The 19,739-nt window shown below is 42.0% G+C and overlaps 1 protein-coding gene across 1 annotated transcript in view; it reads right to left on the bottom strand.

The window, feature by feature from the left end:
• PTPRR (protein tyrosine phosphatase receptor type R) overlaps positions 1 to 17,927 on the bottom strand; it is a 226,120-nt gene extending 208,193 nt beyond the window's left edge. Inside the window, exon 1 of the mRNA XM_058559189.1 lies at positions 17,636 to 17,927. Coding sequence (XP_058415172.1) covers positions 17,636 to 17,927 — 292 coding nt within the window. The remainder of the gene's footprint in view (positions 1 to 17,635) is intronic.
• Positions 17,928 to 19,739: the final 1,812 nt, after the last annotated feature.

Raw genomic sequence — 19,739 nt, 5'->3', positions numbered from 1 at the left:
AAATTAAAAAGTTAAAAGCAGACATAATTACATTGAAAATAGGAAACAATAGAGAAAATCAATGAAACAAAGCTGATTCTTTGAAAACATCAAAAAATTGATAAAACTCTAGCAAGACTGACAAAGAAACAGAGAAAACACAAATGAAAGGAAGAATATACTACAGACCCAGCAGACATGAGAATAAGAAGAGATTACCACGTATACTCCTCTCCATGTAAACTCAACAACTTAGAGGAAATGACCAATTCCTTGAAAACCACCAACTAATGAAACTCACCCAAGATGAAATAAATAACCTCAATTGTCCTAAAATTATAAAAGAGATTGAATTCTTACTTAAATTTTTTTCTGAAAAAAGAAATCTTCAGGATCAAATGGTTTTACTGGCAAATTCTACTAGACATTTAAAGAAAAAAATAAAATCAATTTCACCAACCTCTCCCAGAATAAAGAAGAGGAGGGAACACTCCCAAATAGTGTTATGAGGCCAAAATTACCGTGATAACAAAACCAGGGAAAGACAAAACTAAAAAAGAAAACTATAGACCAATATTGTTCAGGAAAATATATGCAAAAACCCCCAACAAAATATTAGCAAATTTAATACAGAAATATATAAAAAGAATAACACACCATAACCAAGTGGGGTTTATCTTGGGAATCTAAGGCTGCTTCAATAATTGAAAAGCTATCAATGTAATCCACCATACTGATAGTCTAAAGAAGGAAAACAACATTATCACATAAATTGATGCAGAAAAAGCATTTGAAAAAATTCACACCTACTCATAAAAAAAAAAAACTAAGCAAACTAGAAATAGAAGGGAACTCCTTCAACTTTACAAAAGGCACCTGCACAAAAACCCACAGCTAACACTATGCTCAATGGTGAAAGACCAGCGTTTCCCTCCTGAGACAGAGGACAAGGCAAGGATGACACACTTACCCCTTCTATACAGGAGTGTCCTGAAGTCCTAGTCGGTGCCAGAGACAAAGAAAAGAAGTGAAAGGCACGGAGACTGGGGAAGAAGAAATGAGATTGTTCTATTTGCAGATGGTATGATTGTCTATGTAGAAAATCCCAAGGAATCTACCAAAATCTTCCTAAAACTAACAGGTGAGTTAGCAAGGTCATAGAATACAAGGTCGACCAACAAAAATCAATGACATTTCTGTAAGCTAGCAATGTACAATTGAAGACTGAAATTAAAAAAATATTTACAACAGTTACAAAAAATAAAATCCTTAGATATAATTCTAAGAAAACATATATAGGGTATATATACTGAAAACTACAAAATGCTGAGAAAATAAATCAAAGAAGACCTAAATAAATAGACAGACAGACTACATTCACGAATTGGAAGAGTCTACATAATGAAGACGTCAATTATCCCCAATTACAATAAAAATCCAAGCAGAATTTTATATAGATAGATAGAGAATAGATAGAATTTTATATAGATAAATAGACGGATATATATACAGAGAGAGAGAGAGAGAGAGAGACTAATTCTAAAATTTATATAGAGAGGCAAAAGAAATAAAACAGCTAAAATAATTTTGAAAACGAAGAATAAAGGTGGAGGAATAATACTGCCCAATTCTAAGACTTACTATAAAGCTATAGCAATCAACATAGTGTGGTATTAGCAAGAAATAAACACATAAATCAATGGAACAAAATAAAGAGTTCAAAAATAGATCCAGAGAAAATGTTTTTCTGGATAGCAATAGATCCAAAGGATAATCTTTTCAAAATGATATTGGAACACTGGACATCCATATGCAACAAAAGGAACCTTGACCTAAACTTCACACTTTATATAAAAATGAACTGCAAAAGGATCATAGATCTAGATGTATAATATACAACTATAAAACTTTTAGAAGAAAATATAGGAAAAAATCTTTATTACCTAGAATTAGGCAAAGAGCTCTTGAACATGACACCAAAATCACAGCCCATAAGAGAAAAAACTGATAAATTGGACTGGATCAAAATAATAAGTTTTGCTCTGGGAAAGACACTATTAAGAGGATGAAACAGCAAGCTACACAGTGGGAGGAAATATTCACAAATTACATACCCAAAAAAGACTTGTTATGAGAAAATAGAAAGAGCTCGTAAAACTCAACAGTAGGAAAACAAACAAACCAACTTAAAAATGGGCTAAAGACTTGAACAGACATGTTACCAAAGATACATGAATGACAAACAGGCACATGAAAATTTGCCCAATCCTATTAGCAAGTAGGGAAATGCATATTAAAACTGTGATATGATACCACTACACACCTCTTAGAGGGCTGAAATGAAAAATCTTAATAATACTCAGTGTTGGAGAGTATCTGGAGCAAGTAGAAGTCTCATGACTTGCTGGTGGGAAGACAAGAGGGCAAAGGCACCCTGGAAAACAGTTTGGCAGTTTCTCATAAACATATACTTTCTGTGTGACCCAGCAATCCCACTTCTGCATACTCACCCTAAAGAAATTCACTCAAAAACCTACAAGCAGCTCTATTCACAATTGCTCCCAAATGGAAACAACTCTAATGTCCTTCAGTGGGTAAATGGAAAAACAAACTGTGACACATCTGTATAATGGAATATTGCTTATCAATAAAAAAATGAACTACGAAAAGAACACAGCAACTTGGATGAATCTCAAAGGCATTAGGCTGATGAAGGAAGACAGCTGCAAAAAGTCACGATTCCATTTATATGACATTCTCCAAAAGAAAAAAATTAGTGAAGGAGGACAGATCAATGGTTATTAGGGTTTAGGCGTTGGGGGATGGGGGAGATAGCATGAAGGAGTTTTTTTGGGTGATTGATCTTTTCCGTATTTTCTGTATTGTGGTGGTGGTTACATGAATCTATACACGTGCAAAAGTTCATAGAACCATAAACCAAAAAAAGTCAATAGATTATACTATATTATGGTTCATAAGCTACTTTTTTCAGTCAACACTGTATCAAAGCATCTTTTTTCATCACTAAATGTAAATCTGTACCATTGACAAATGATTGATAAACATATAGAAAGTAGTTTCAGTGTGTTTGGGGGAGAAAGGTAGACTTAGATTGAGGAGTGCGTGGGAGATAGAGACAACATACATGGACAACTCCCAACAAGTCTGGGTGTGATAGAGTGCCAGTGTGTTACCAGGAAGGGAACGTAGGGTGGGGGAATTTGGTTTTTCAAGAAGGATAGATTTGAGCATATTTAAAACCTTAAAGGGAGGAGCCAGTTGAGAAGGAGTGGTTGAAGATATAGGAGAAACACGTGGTATAACCAGTAGACTGAGCTCCCCCAAAAGAAAGAGCTGGGATCCAGAGTCAGGCAGAGGAGGAGCCTGGGACTGCAGGAAGGTATTTCTTCCACTGTAATAATGGGGGGTTGGGGCTGGTGGAGACTAGGGATGTTAAGGGATTTGGTGGTGGAAGTTGAGCAAGTTCTCTTATGATGGTTTCTGTTTTCTCTGTGCAGAAGGGGATGAGGTCATCTTACAAGAGAGCAAGGACAGCGAGGAAAGATTGGAGGTTTCAGGAGAATGGAGAAGGACTGAAACAGTTCTTGTAAAGAATGGAGAAAGTTGACATGAGATGTGCGGTAGGCCTCCTTATCTTCACTGAGAGCTCCGTGACAACTTCCTCCACCCATTAAGGGATAGAGTGTTTCTCATAGGATGTTTAGTAGATGGTTTGTCAAAGAGACTCATCTGCATATAAAATAAAAGTACTTTTATCATAGAAGCAACATTTACATGAGATTAACCAGTTTTGATGGTCACAAAATTCCACAACTGAAATTTCATTCTGTTTTTGATAATCTCTTAACAAGGGAAAGAGAAATGTATGAAATTGCAGTATTAAGTTAGATTACATTATGGTTCATTATCTCAAGCTCGATGTTGGTAATTCCTGGATGGACAAGGTAGAACGGCCTTGCACACACCCTCTCAGAATAAGTCCTAGTTTAAATCAGTGTCAGTAACTTACAAAAGGAACAAAAGGATGAAGTAATGGTCTCTAAAGAGACCTGAAAAAGTGAACAATCAAAAAAAGGCAACTTTGGGGCTGGCCCGGTGGTGTAAAGGTTAAGTTCATGAGCTCTGCTTCAGCGGCCTGGACCGACACACTGCTTGCCAGGCCATGCTGTGGCGGCGTCCCATATAAAGTAGAGGAAGATGGGCATGGATGTTAGCCCAGGGCCAGTCTTCCTCAGCAAAAAGAGGAGGATTGGCATCCGATGTTAGCTCAGGGCTGATCTTCCTCACGAAAAATAAAAAGGTGAATTTGTTCTCTGATCATTTTGTGACAGGGCAATCACTGTTTTTAAGCATTGCCCACACTTTCTTCTCTAGACAGGAGATATAAATGGATACCTCCAGGAAGTCCCTTGGGAATTTCTACGTGAGAAATGACGAGGCTCTCATCTGATGTGTAAACGCCTCTCAGGAAAAGTTAAAAATACACAGGAGTACCAGTGAAAGTTTATGTAGAAAATGCTATTAATAGTATTGAGAAAGGAGAGAAACACACTTTTTTAAAAAGCAATGGATTAAGAGGTAAAGGGACCTAGATTCCAGTTTCAACACCCCAGCCCCTCTCCTCTCATCTGTGTGAACTTGAGCACGTGTGATAGAGTGCCAGTGTGTTCACTGCTCTGAGACTCCGCTTCCTCACCAGAAACTGGAGGAGGTCCTTGTGCGTCTACACTGCATTAGGAACATCCTTCAGTGAAAGAGAGGCTTCAACTCACTTGGACAGATTTCGCAGTGTGCTGATTTTTTCTAAAAAGAAAGTTTTTCCATAAGTACAAGGAACGACCCTTTGGGAACCTACAGGAGCGGAGGGTTCCAGAAGCAATATCCTTGGATGGAAGGAGGGGAATATTAGAACTATTCTTCCAGTTGTCCTGTATTCTACTGGTAATGGTGATCCGCGAGGTCACCAAGGTACTGACTTTCAGTTATAAACCTCACAGGAACAACACTGATGAAGGCTGCACCCTTCCCCAGATGTGACAACTGAGGTCTGAAGGACAACCTTCCAGGCGGAACGTATGCTCACACCACTAATCTTCATGGGAAATTACATCAGTGTCTGGAAAGAGTCCCATACGGCCTGTCGACATATAAAGTCAGCTTCATAAAATCCAGTTTGTGTGTCTTAGTTACCTCTGACAACATACGTGTAGTATGCATGTATGTGTTATATGTGCAACATCTGCCTTCTTTTGTGTTCTGACACCACACAACCAATGTGACAAAAACGTTCATCTTGAAACTAGCAATTTTGTCATGAAAAGTACAAAAATAATAATAAAATGAGAGTTTCTATACAATAACAATGTTTACATTTATAAAGATTGTAAACCATCCTGGGCCTCCCAAGAAAGACTTGGATCACCTGGTCATTGAAAGAACACCTCATTCCAGGAATGGTTTTCCTAAAATCTGGTCCAGGTTGCTCTCTAGGATGTAAACACATAATCCCATGAGGAGGGGCTGTGTGGTCCCTCATCCTACTTAACGCTTCATGTGTTTGGCCAGTGCAGTGTCCAGTATATCTATCATAAAAATAAAAAAGCAATGCTAAAGTAATTAGTCTATTTCTATAGAGCTGGCTCCATTATCCTCTATGTAGGAGAGGACCTGAATCCTACAAGAACAAGGAATGATTTTAATTAAGGCATCCTATAAACTTTTCCTGCATGCTCTTTGATATAAACACTCCTTCGCATTTCCTCAAATAATCCATTCAAAAATGTGGTTCCTGCTCCCACTTCCAGCCCACTGTAACTAATCTGGGTGTCCCTCACATCTTCCTATTTGTCTCATCCCCCTAAACCTGGGCACACGGTGGAAAACTCTATCTGGAGTCACAGAACTGACAGCCATGTCAGGAAAAATCCACCGTGTGGCAGGTGCTGGTGGCAAAATTATAATGAAAGGGTTTCATGTTTCCTGATTTTTGCCCAGTTTTAATAGAGCTATTTTTCACCTGATAAATACATATTACAGAGTGGAACATATTACAATTAGGACAGCATGCTCTGGGACAATGCGCCTAGACCTAAATCACAAAGAAGGAATGGGGTTACGACGCCTGGCCTCAGACTCTGCTGGGGGGAGGGATTATGTTGGCTCAGACAGAAGCAGTCAGATGTCCCTAGTTCCTGAAGATCTGAGTCGAAGGATGCATAGAGGAGAGGCTGACAGGAGAGAAGGCTACTCTCTCTTAAATTCTACACAGCCATTACGAGAAGACCTTCATTAAGATACGCCCTTGGGAAAATGAGAAGTGGAGAAAAACGATCACATGCCTAGGAAGCTGAGAAACACTAACCTTTGCAGGAATCATAGGAATTGGGTTTCATATGCACTTACTGAGTAATGAATAAGTACCCTTGTAAACTATAATTTTTATTCCTCAACCATTATTGTGCAAATAGCTAAAATATTATTATTTATAAATTGTTATAGCAATTATAAACTATTTCTATCAGTTTTATAGTAGAGTTCTCCAGATGACTTGAAAGCTGAGCTCCAATTATAAGACAAAGAAAAAGAAGTGTCTATTTTAAGAATAATTCTCATAGTAGATTAGGAATTATACTAAAACATAGCAAAATGAACACTAGAACATACAAAAAATTAAAATATCGCCATAGTAATGCTACTACAGAGACATAAGTACTGGATATTAGGGCAGGAGGAGGGTGAGGAAGGAGGTCATGGTGGCCACATGAAGAGACCCCTGCCCTGGTCCGCTCTGCCTGCGTTTAGGGACTTGAGGGGCACTTGGTGGGCCTCAGCTCCACACTTCACTCCATCCTGTCCCAGGCCCTTCATCCATCATTTGAAATCAATGCCACTGGTCTAAGGCACTGCTCTCTCACAATTCTTTGGAAAAGTGAACATTTGGTGGGGAAGGACCATATGATTCGAAGCTATTCTCATATGGAGTAGATCAGTGTGTTGCATCCTTTCTAAAATGTGGCTACTTGAGAAGAGACCTTTCCTGAACGGGAAGCAAGAGCTACACACTTCAGTTGCAGCGGAGAGGAAGGAGAAAGTTGGAGACTGGGGCTCAGCCTGCACACACAGCTCCAAAGGGGGAGCTACAAGATGTCAAGGGCTGGGGCAGTGGGGGCTGCCAGCAGTGGGAGCTGATGTTGTGGGTGAAGTACGGGGGACTGGAGACATGGACCCTGCACCCACGGGGAACTTATGGCTGACTCAGCAGATCTTAACACTGGGGGAGACAGGCTGCCTAATTCCCAAAATGCATGTGTGGAAACTGATTTCATGAAGCACAGCCCTCCTCCGCCACACACACCAAAGGTCTGTGGACGGGGTCTTCAACCTAGAGCATGCAAACCATGCAATGCACAGTTTCCAAGGTGTCCATGAACACGGAGAGAGCTCAGCATTAGAAGTGGGATGTTTAGGCCTCTGTTGGATGTTGTGAATTCATAGTTTGTAGACTGGGACGGCAGGGAGTGACGACAACACTCATCCCACCTGAGCCCGAGACTGAGATGCTTTACCAGAAGAAGGGCTGCCCCTGATTGCAGTGCCTCTGATGGTTATAGGATTTCTTTCTCTTATATACTTCAGTTTGGAAAACAGCCTTTATTTCCTCCAACATAACCCTGCTCATTATGAGTATTTAAAAATTTTTAAAGGCAAGGTTCTACTAGCATTTTTAAAATCAGGGGCATGTTGATTTGATTTTCATGGCAGGTACTCTTCACTAAAGGTGGCTTCAGAGTGAGTTCTCTGTGATGGACCAAGAGGCGATGTGTACATTTTTTCTTTTCAAGTATGGGAGCAGAAATACAGGACCACTGGAAGTTTTCCCATGCTAATACGACAACTCTGACAGCTATGAGCTATCGAATATACTCAGTGTTCTGCCCCCATGCTGTGGGGCTGGATGCATCAGCTCTTCAAATCCTCAACCACCCTATGAGGTAGTTACTGTGGGATTACCCCTATTTTTCTGGCAAGAAAGGGGAGGCACAGAGAATTTAAACAGTAAATGGTAGAGATGGGATTCAAACCCGAGGAGTCAGATTCTAGAGCCTAAGTTTGTTTGTTGCTATGCTACATGAATTGGAGCATATTCTTGCTGTTTCTGAAGTACATGCACGCCATTTCAAAGCATACTTTCTACCGTAAAGGGTGAGACGATTATCTTACAGAAGCACCTGGGACACAGTTTAAATCATAGGGATTTAGGAAACATTCATTTGTATTTTCCTTCTTTTCTGATAATGAAGTCTCTTTGTGTCTTCCCTGTAAAATCTAATGTTATTCTTGAGAGGAGACCCTTTTATTATGTTTTCATAGCTTCAGTTAATGCTCTGATCTAGGAGTCACAAACAGCATGAAGAAATCTATAATTTGAGCACTCTAAATATCAAGCATTCTCAGTTTGAGGAAACAAGTCACTCAAAAGTAACCAGTGGACCCTTGCTGGGAAATCCTGATGCTCTGGAGATGCAAGGTGCCTGGGGATGGCAAGAGCCCAGACCTCTGAGCACCTGTGAGCTCCTTCACACGCCATGGCGTCTCCATGCCCTCCCTGCTTTCCCTTTACATTTGAACAGCCCCGCCTTCCTCAGTGTCCACAGAACCACAGGCAGCCTTCCATGTGGACCTGGAACCCAGTGGTCCTGAAGCTCCATGGGCTACAAATGGTGAGCAGGAGAGCATTAGCTGGCCAGTAGAGGAGGATTGCCAGAGCAGCAATCCTAGATGAGGCCTATAGCAATCCTACAGCTATGAGCCACAGCCCAGGCCGCATGCTTGAACTTCTCACCCTTTCTTGGTCCCTACAGAGACTGATTAGGGAGGTAGCCCCGAGGACAAGTCTGGATGACCTGCTGAGCAAGGCAGTGCAATAAAAACTAGATATTTCATATTTACGGTGTTTATGTAAATGTTACACATTTTCACTCACCATTGGGTAGGCCCAAGAAAAATTTGTATTTCATGTTCATTTAAGTAGAGATTGGCTGAAGACATGATGCTAGACACCATATTTGGATGGAGCTTTTTGGTAAAGCATCGTGAGAGAGATTTAGAGGATAGGTGGATTTTGGGGGGACAGGATGTCAAGCTGTCTTATTGAGGGGCTTGGTGTGGTGATTGAAGAAGGGCCGGGAGGATACTGAGCTGACATCTTGGGTCCGACTGGGGTCTCCCCAGCCTCCAGGTGGCCAAAAGTGACAGGTGGATGTTTTAGAGCCTCACAGTCTACTACAAACCTGCACGTTCAGTAAGGCCTGTGGTAGAGGAAAACCAGGCAGATAAGGCCCGACTGAACACACAGCTGGAATCCAGCATCGCTGTTGGGCAGGAATGCTCCTCCAGCAGTGGCTCAAACACAAAAAGGAGAAATGGCTCCAAGTCACCAGTTAACCATTTATCACCCGACGTCTCCCGCCCTTAATCAAATAACTCCTATCCCTTACACGGCACTTAATGAGACAGTGCAGTTTTACAGACATTATCCCGTTTAATGCACAACCACAACCCTACAGTTGTATACTATATAATCTCCATTTTTAAAAAAGGAGGTTTAGGCTTGGAAAGATTAAATCACTTGCCCTAAGTCATAGAGATAGCAAGTGATTGTGCCTGGATTTGAGCTGGACCACAACATCCAGGCTCTTAACTACTACGGTGTTCTGCTAAAGTTTATCGAAAATATGGCATTTTCCCCTTTATTTCAATTTTCTCTTTACTTCTCTGTTTAAGCTATTTCATTTTCTTCCAGGGAGAATAAAAACACTGTTTTGAATCAACAAGGCAAAGAAAGTAAATTACTTATAACTTAAAACCACACCTTTATATTAATGGATTGATGGCCTTCAAACTAGCTCACCATGATATTATGTTTGAGCATCTTTCCCGGCTGACTAAAAGTCACCCAGGATGGAGCTGACTGTGCAGTTATGCATATTCTCCGTTTTCCCTGTAGTCTCCAACAGGAACTGGATCACCCCTACAGTGAAGCAGCAGCAGAGTCTTGCTCTGTGCCCGTGCTGTACAGACCAGTGAGTCACGTTGGGACACTCTTACTCTGCTCATTTAGGGCTCTTCTCCAGAGAATCAGTAGTTTAGGGCTGCCTTAAGCCATTGTGCACATTTAAGTCAGAAAATACTGCCTCAGGTCTGAACTAGGAGACAAACAATTCATGTCTCACTGCACTTGGCATTTACTTCTGTGCAATTAGACCTGTGATCCAGACTGCTGCCTCATGTAAACAATCAGCTATGCTTTATTGTTGGTCCATGTGGCTGCAATTTTAATGGACATCAGCATCTTAAAAAATTGAAAACAAATGAGATTTGATTACGAAGAAAGTCTAGATAGCCATTATTAGTAAAATGTTATTTAAACGTAAAGTGCTAATATTCACAAATAAATGTGATAATTGTCATTCTGTGCTAAATATTGTCACAATAACAGACACTTATAGTTACATTATTTGATGAATAAGCATTAGGAAATTTGATCTTAAAATAATATTTTACTATTAAATATTTTTTCAAAGCTATTAAAATCCTTTATGTTGGGAAATATCAATGCTACTCTGAGTGTGTCAGCATTTGTAAGTGCTTTGAAGATGAAGAATGCACTTATGGGCCATGGAGGATCTTTCAAAATCCCCCTTTAAAGGGAAAAATGACTGTCTCTACCTTTTGAATTTGATTTTACGAACAGCTTTTAAAGGATTTAACAATAAACTCTCCATAAAACATAACACCCGTGTTATCATTAATACTAATGGCAATAAATGGGCTTTTGATGTGTGATCCCAACATCTCATAATAGGGACCTTTCATAATTCATGAACCAGCCTCCATTCTTTAGGTATAAGTATTTCTCCCATAAGAAAAAGGTGTGGGATCCAAAACTTTTGTCTATAAAGACTTTGCCTACACAGAAAAAGAGAGAAAGAAAATGTACACAACCACCCAAAGACTCAGATGCTCTCTGGGATGGTTTGGTTTCTGTTTGGGAGAGCAAGGGAGGGCTGGGTTGTTTTTGGTCTTGATTTATTGAACCCGCTGCCTCACTCCCACCTGATTTTGAATGTCTAAGTGGCTTATGTTTGCTACTACAAGATAGATAATAATCCATCAGTAACCAGGATTAGGGTCTATTCCTTAGTGCACAACTGCCATGCTATGTAGCTTATCTAATTCCTTGATCTCTTTAAAATAAAGACATTCATAAAGACATTCATCTCATTCCCATCTTGAAGTAGTACCAGAAAATCCCATAGAGGTGTCCATCTATCTAGGAGGAGTTCAACACACAACTGGCATCATGCCCATGAGACACAAACTTACCTACTAGACCATGTCTAAATGAAAGCTTTTCTGTCCCATTTCCACTTCTTTGTAATCAGTAAATGTAGACTGGATGGAAGGAGCAGTAATAAAGTCAATTTTACTCTTTAAGGTCATGAAAATCAGATATAATCTCTCTTTGATTGTAAATTAATTTATCATAATTTATTTTTCCAAATACATCCTGAATATATTTATTCATTCATTGAACATTTATTGATGGTATACTTGGTAATAAGTACAGTTCTAGGGAATGAGTATACAGAAATAAAAGCTATAATTCTGTTGTTGTCTTCAAAAAGTTTCAATACCCAGGTTAAGGACATTTATAGAGGAATATACAGGGCCCAAAAGGAAAATCTAGAAAGCTACTTGAATGTGGGATGTCAAAGGAAGGGTTCTCAGAGTAGGTAATGCCTGACCAAGACCTGAAGTTGAGAAAGAGTTGTCTAGAAATAGAAGCCAAATCTGGGTACTTGAGACAAATGGAAGAGTCTGTGAAAACGATGAGAGGCATGGCAAACCAAAAGAAATTTGGTCTTAGTATGATAACAGTGTGCAAAGGAGGACAGGAAGACAGGAAATAAGGATGGAATTAGGAAAGACCTGGTAGTGAAAGACTTTGCCATGTTAATGAGTTTGGGTTTTATTCCAAGAGAAAAGGAAATAGCTGTATTAAAGAAGTTTACAAATGGGGAATATGATCAGATATGCTTTTTAGAGTTTTATCTCTGATATTATTATGAAGAGTGGATTTGATCATAGGTAATTGTAAGACACTATATGAGAAATAAGGACCTACTCCAAGGCAGTGATATGGACATGGAGAGTTGAGAAGACTTGCTGACCGTTTGGATGAAAGTAGCAGAGGAAGAGTACAGGCTGAGTTATTAGTTTCAGACTTGGGTGATTGTGGGGGATCCTGGTGTCATTCATAACGATAGGAAATACAGAAATAAGAGCAATTGTGATGGGAAGCACTGAGTATTAATAGTTGGATATAAGGGGCTTGTGAGATTTCCAACGACTCCTAGGTAATTGTAATTACAAGATTAGAGTTCAGGAGAAATATCTGAGATGGAAATATGGATTTAGGAATCTTTCATATATAGGTCTGAATATAATCATCCAGGGAGATTGCATGGAGAGAAAAGAAAAAAAAAGACCAAGGACACACAAACTCTCAAGAGCACTAACCATTAAATAACACTCAGAGGAAGACCTAAAAGTACAGACTGAGGAATGGCTGTGAGAAAAGAGGGAAGCTAGGAAATAGTGGCTATCCATGGACACCAGAGAGGAGAATTTTCAAAATTCAGAAAGAGATCAAATTAGACAAATTCTGTAAATATTGACCGGTAAGAAGAAGATATCACCTTAATTATGTTCAACAGTAGGATGATAGGATGAAGACGAGTTGGTAGAGAAGTAGACGAGACACAAAGAAGAGAAGGCTGACTGTGGATAGTGCATCTTGGAATTTTTACAAGGTGCTAGCCAGGGTATGCTCTCCGATAGAATATGCAATCTCTGTGGTGCTAGGAATGGGTGATCTCCAATACACACATATCCATTCCTCTCAAATACCAAAGAAGCAGACAGGTTTGTCCTAGTGCCTTAAACACTCCTTGTAAATTAGCTTTATGAATCTTTTCATATGACCATAGCCCTTCCTACATGTAGAAGGCATTTTACCAAGAAGTGAAAATACAGCCAACCAGCCCGGCATTTGGCTGTACAGTATCTGGTAATCAGTTTGAAGGACTTTGCCACTGAGTTGGTCAGTAGTTCTGTTCTCTTGCAAGCCCATCCCTTGTTGCCCTTCAGTTCACAATGGTAGCAGAGTCTGTTTGAGATAGTGTGTCCCCTGGGCATGCAAGGCTCCTGGGGAGTAACTCAAGGTTTGGATAAATGAGCTCTGTCAAAGTCCATCCTGGAAGTGGCTAAGTTGACTAGGTGTGTCTTGCACAGATGCCAAGAAGAAATTAAATGCAAAAAACAAGAGACCAGAAATATCATTGTGTTGTTCTAATTTATTCAATGGATTTATTTAATCTTTAGTAGCTTTTATGCCAGGCACTGCCCCAGTCCTAGGCTGGGCAGAGTCCGCAGTAGACACAGCAGTACACAAGACAGACAAATATCTGTGCCTGAAGGAGTTTACATTTTAATGAGGAGAGAGGAACCACAATAAACAAAACAAATAAGTAAAATATCTCATATGGTAGGTGGTGAAGGACCTCTGGGAAAAAAGCAAAGCAGAGATGGGGTATTGGAGAATTTGGGGGAAAATGAAATTCAAATAGGATGGCCAGTGAGGGCCTCACTGAGAAAGTAACATTTGAGTAAAGACCTAAAATTGGGAGATTAAGCCATGGCCTAGAGAAAGAGTGTTTCAGGCAAAGAAAAAAGCAAAACATATGAGGTGGGCAAGTGCCTGGCATCTTCTCGGAACAGAAAGGAGATCAAGTGGCTGGAGAGAGACAAACAAGAGGAAAGTCGTGAGAGATGGCACCAGAAATGTAACAGGGAGAGAACACAGGAGAACATGGGCCACTGTAGGACTGTGTTGAGCGACTGTGAGCAGGAAAAATGGATTCTGGAGTTCTAAGGGACCCTTCATGGACAAAAGACATCTTAAAATCTTAAACAGTAACCTCTCATTTTCCTATCGATCTACCCTTTCTTTTGAGGGTGGTCCCCTCACCATAGGTCCCTTCCTTCCCGAAGACTAGAGAAGTTGACTATGCTCTTCTCTGAGAATGAAGAGGCATCTTCAGAAGATACACTGAAGGCGGTCTTTGTGCCATCCGGAAAGGCTGATAAGAAGAACAATGTGGAAATGTGAAAGAAACTTCTAGAGTGTGAGGAGAGAGTAATGCATTGAAATCAATTTCTATGTTTTTTTTAGCAGAACATTCACTAGCAAAAATAAAAGTTTCACATGAGAATTTTTAAGATATCCCAAAACTTTCACTCTTTTTAAATTAAAATTCTACCCAATAAATATCATCACCTGAAACAGAATATAGTTCTTTGGGCAAAGAAAGAGAAGAAACACTGAAGAAAATGAGCTATCTGTGTGGATCTTCCGCATAATATTTTTTTACCATCCATATTATTGGGGCAGCTTTTAGTTCCCTGCTTGGATATTCCTGAAGTGGTCTTTTCAAATGGAGTTTATATTATTACATTGGTTCACAGAAAGAGTAAAGAATGAGGACAGTTAGGTAACAAGGATTTGGCATCTCTAACTCAATGGTGGCCTCACCTATTAGAACCAGTGTATGATTTTATATAGTATGCAATCACAGGTCTGGAAACCTGGGTTTTCATCCTGACTATGCTGTTAATTGGCACTTTACTATTTAAAGCAAATACTTTACTGTCTACCATTTACTGAATCTCAGTTTTCTCATCTGTATCGTAAGCAGTTGGATGGACAATCACTATAACTTTTCTTGTTATGGAGATCTATGAAAATCAGCTGCCACAGAGAGAGTTGAATCCAGGTTCTCTGACAAGCTCCAAGCTTAGTGATTCATTAGGGTTACCTTTCCCAGAGATGTTAATTACACAGCATTGTACCCCACTTCCCCTTTTTGTTCCCATAGGCATTAAAAACAGACCACAGTACTTCTCCCTATTGAATCAATCAGAACTCAGGGTCAGTCAGAATCTTTTTTTTTTTTTTGGCGTAGTGACTCAGGCAATCACGACCACATAACTGGAGTAGCACTCAAGTTGAAAACAACTTGCTATGTTATCATTGGGAGAATGGCTATACTGAAGTCAACAGTTCCCAGCACAGCTCAGAAGAACTCGCATCCTGTGAGCCAATTTCTCCCAACCCTAAAGGGTTCTAACGTGTCATCAGTTCCACCAGCATAAAGCAGTTGCTGGCACCCTGGGCATCACCAAAATGGATCAATTGGCTTTTAGTCAAAGAGATCTGAATATATAGAATTAATTTCTCTTCTTTATAAAGACCATTTCTATCCTGAGAGAAGAGTCTTCTGTAAAGGAAACAAACTCAGACATTCAACAAGTAGAGAAATCAGTGGCTTCTTGATCTTTGTTCTCCCACCCACTCACTTTCTTATGACCCAAATCCGCAGGAGCTTAGATCAAGAAATCTGTGTTTGTTTCAGTTCTAATGAAAAGTCCTAACAATGTTATTAGATAACTGTGATGAATTTTAATCTGATGGAAGCTTGTGACCCACAAATTGCTGTTTAAAATTAAAATGCATTCAAAATGAAACTGGCAAGACAACCACATATTAAACTTGCAATCTGCAGTGAAAAACACCTATCAAAAGCACTATATTAAATATGAATGCAATTAATTACCACATTGCATCTTGCAACTGAAATCTGAAAAAGATAGCCCTTCAATGCATTACCTTATTAAATTCAAATTGGTTGAATAATCTTTTTTTTGCAAATTAAGAAGTCAAAGTAGAGATGGGTTGATGTGTCTTTGGTAATACACCCTTTGGCAGAGTTCCAGGTAGAATCTAGGGCTACAGACTCCTAGGTTTTTCCTTTGATGAACAAAAGTCCTTTATTTTCCTCATCCCAAACGTTCATCTACAATAAATTTAGAAATGTTTTCCGCCTGCTTAGTTTTAAGTTAATTTATAACTTTTAAGCTATAATTACTCAAGATATATTAAATATGATCTTGATAATTGTTTATATATTAGTTTTAAAAAATAACTACACTGATATTTTTGGTAGGTCAGTTAAATCATTCCTAAATTTGATACAAATTGAAGCTTTTTTTGGTAATGAATGTTTGCATCAGTGCTATCATTAAACAATAATGTAAATGAAATTCAACCCAATGTGTATATTTTCATGCCATATTTCAACATTAAAGAATTGTAGGTGGTAATAAAAGGATTCACTACAGCTGTTTGTAAATAATTTAATGACCAAGTTGTAGCTATTTATCTAGTTTTCAAAAGGTGCCAAAGAACTATTGAAAATTCCACAATACAACGTTATAACAATTAACATGTGTACTTAATTATAGCCTTAATGTTCCTATACATTATTTGTTCAAGAGAGTCACAATACATTAAAGTATCACTAGCTAGAAATAAGAAAGTACTTTCATTATTGCACACATAGAAAAAGACTCACCCACTCTTTTTATAAGATACCACAATAATTGTAATTCCGCAACCATTATTTTTATTCATTACCCCTGGACCATGGTACAGACTCAGTAGATGTCAGATGAAAGAATGAATGAATATGTGTGACTGGATGACAAGCAAACTCAGGGAAAACACTCCGTCTCTGGTTGCCAGAGGATGCTGCATGGACAACCACTGCCGCAGTGGGGTTCCTAAAATCTCTCTGCCATATTCTATTCTGGTTCACGTGTGTGCAAAAATGATAAAGGCTTCAGTCCAGCAAGTCCTTGCGTTACATAGAGGCTGCACTTATCCAAAAAGCAGGGTCTGTAGCGACATGCACACGAGATTCCCCAGGTACTTCCTAAGGTTTGCTGCCATACGAAACCTGATACTGGTTCTGATATCAAATACATTTATATTTGGGAGCAGTCTCCTGTCACTCTTAGCTAGACCTCATCGAATCTGTCCCGGGGATGGTCCTACCCCGGTTGTCAGCCTTGAAACTGAATGGAGCCCGCGGGTGCTGACCGTGGTGCTGAAAGGGAAGAGAAAGTCCTATTTTAAAGCTTTCCTTCCTCTTATTGGGTTAGAAAATTCAAGTGATAAGAGCAGGGGCGAAGGAGCCAGGAGCCGCATCATTAACGTGAACTGTGCACCTCGGTCCCGGGGGCGGAGCTGCGCTGCCTGGGGTTACAGCCAGCGCACCCTCTGGGCTCCCCCAAGCCCGGGGGCCGCGCAGCCGCAGCCGCTGCAGTACCGGAGGGGCTCCCGCAGGGCGTCTCGGCCGTCTCCGGGACAGCCGGCAGCCAAGGGCACAGCCCAGACACGGGACCGCGGAGTCTCGGCGGAGGGCAGGGGAGGGGAAGCCAACCTGCGTCCACACGGAAAACGTCCTTTATTCGTACAAGGTAAGGGAAGACCAAGAGCCGATTCGAGCTTAAGTTTCCGGCCTCAGTCCTCCAACAGGTGCACGACTCCCCCGCCCCTTGCCCGCAGGACTGTCCCGCTGTGCCTTCCCGAGGCCGCCCCGCGGCCGGCCCTTCCCCGAGCCCCGCGGCAGGTGCAGCTTCCCTCACGCTCGGCGCCCGCCCGCACCCTTACCTGCGGCGTGGAGGCTCAGCAGCAGGCAGAGCGCGGGGGCGCAGCCCGCCCCCCGCATGGTGTTCGCGCCCACGGGAGGAGGAGACCCCTCCGCGGGCGGAGTGTGTCGCGAGGGGAGCGCCTGGCCGAGGGGCCCTGGCCCCCGGGTCCCTCCGCCGGTCCGGGCCGCGTCTGCAGGGCGGCCCGCGGCGCCCACGGGCACTGGCACCGGCCTCAGCCCCGGGAGGGGAGATGGGCGGGCGGAGCGCGGGGCGGCGTCTGCGGCGGGCGCGGGGTGGGCGGCCCCGGGCATGCGCGCTGCGCTCCGCCGCGGGCCCCTGACTCCCGGCTCCGGGTCTTGGCGACGGGGGTGCGGGGGTCTGCCAAACCTGCTGGGGTGGGGAGGTGGGCGGGGCTGGAGGAGGGCACGACCAAGACCGAGCCCAGGAAGGGTCCACCCGGGACCGCGCTCCTCCCCGATCCGGTTCGCGCGCGCAGAGGCCCCCCTGGAGGGAAGGCGCCGCCGGCTGGACCGGTCTCTGGGGCCCCGAGACGGGGCACACGGAGGGTCTCCCCCGCCCGCACCCGCCTGGGGCGGCGTCCCCGTGAGCAGTCCCGGGTGTCCCGGGGTCCCTGGTCTCACCGCTCTCCTTCCCCTCTCCAGCTCAGTCCCCGCATTTGAACTTTCTCTTCCTCAAGTCCCAAGTCTGTGCCCACAGTGACACGAAGCGGTGCGGCCATACTTTTAGACTACTGGGCTATATCCACGCAATTGAAGGAAAGAAGGCACCTTCCTGTGTTACGGAGACAGTTACCTCTAGTCTCCATGTTACTCTCTCAGGAGGAAAGTGGTAAACTCAAGTCTGTACCTGGGCCCCCCGGTCCGGCCCCGCGTCTGTAGGGAGGCCCCACGGTCCGTCTAATACAGGTGCCCCCGCCGCCGAGTAAGACTTGGACGTGCGAGCTTCATATTAGTCTAATGGCCACTTGCTCTTGGTCAAGAAGTCCCTCGACCTGACTTCCCTCCCTTAACTATCCCAAGAGCACTGGCCTTTCTGCCTCTGTGTCTCCGCGGGGTGCTGTCGACCTTTCCTGGTCGCCTCCGGTCGAGTCATCAGCAAGCTCGAGCTTACAAAGTGTGCATGGTCTCCCTTTTGCAGAAGGCCCTGGGCTGTCTCCAGATTGCAGTGGTGTTTCTCTTCCACACATGAAAGTGTACACGACGTTTGCTCAGTATTGCCTCATGTTTTTCTTTCAGATATTCGTTTATCTGTGGTTTGTCTTAGAACAAGTTGAAGGCTCCGTAAGAACTTCTGCGTCTTTATATCTCTTAAAGTGGATAAAGCCATTCTAGGGAAATAAAAGGTGCGAATGAGTGTTTGTTGAATTGAATTGCATGTGCCATTCAATGCTTTCTTCCTCCACCCACTGTGAATTGGGACAACTGATGGGAAACGTGCTACCTACAAGAGCTTAAATTAGGATCTGAGAGCCCAGGCAGCATCATTTCCGGTGTAATTTACTTCTCCTCCAGCGCTGAGAGACAAGGCCAGGAGTTGCACTCCAACAGGTGAGAGATGGGGAGAAGGAGATGTGTGTTTGATACCTGGACAGGTCTTCTATGCTGAAAACAGAGAAACACACAGCGTCCCTCTCCCCGATCATCCATGGCCCCACGTGGTGTGTCGTGCACGGTTTCTGTGTCACTACCATTTCACCCAAAAATCTGCAGCCTCTTACCTTACTCCGGATTCACTTTTCCCCAGTCTCTTTTCCCGTAGCATATATCACTTTCCAACATACCAGAAAAATTGCTTATTAAATCTATCACTTATGGTCTGTTTCCCTGGCCCCCTTCCCGCAGTGGATCCCAACCTCTACAATGGCCTTCTTTGACAATTTTACTCGTTGATGTATACCAACCGACTAGAACAGTGCCTCACACAAAATAGGTGCTCAAAAAAATGAATAAATTAAAAGCAATTACTTGATATAGTTCAGTACTGACAGTTATCCCAGCTCTTTGGAACTGTTACTAAATAGATATCTGAGATCATTTATTTAGCTGTGTTTGAAGCTTAAAGGAGAACCCGTCTCATTTAACATCTGGTGCTAGAGTTGCTGC

This window comes from Diceros bicornis, chromosome 17, assembly GCF_020826845.1.
Source record: "Diceros bicornis minor isolate mBicDic1 chromosome 17, mDicBic1.mat.cur, whole genome shotgun sequence".
Classification (NCBI taxonomy): Eukaryota; Metazoa; Chordata; class Mammalia; order Perissodactyla; family Rhinocerotidae; genus Diceros; species Diceros bicornis.
This window is presented reverse-complemented; position numbering and strand designations above follow the sequence as displayed.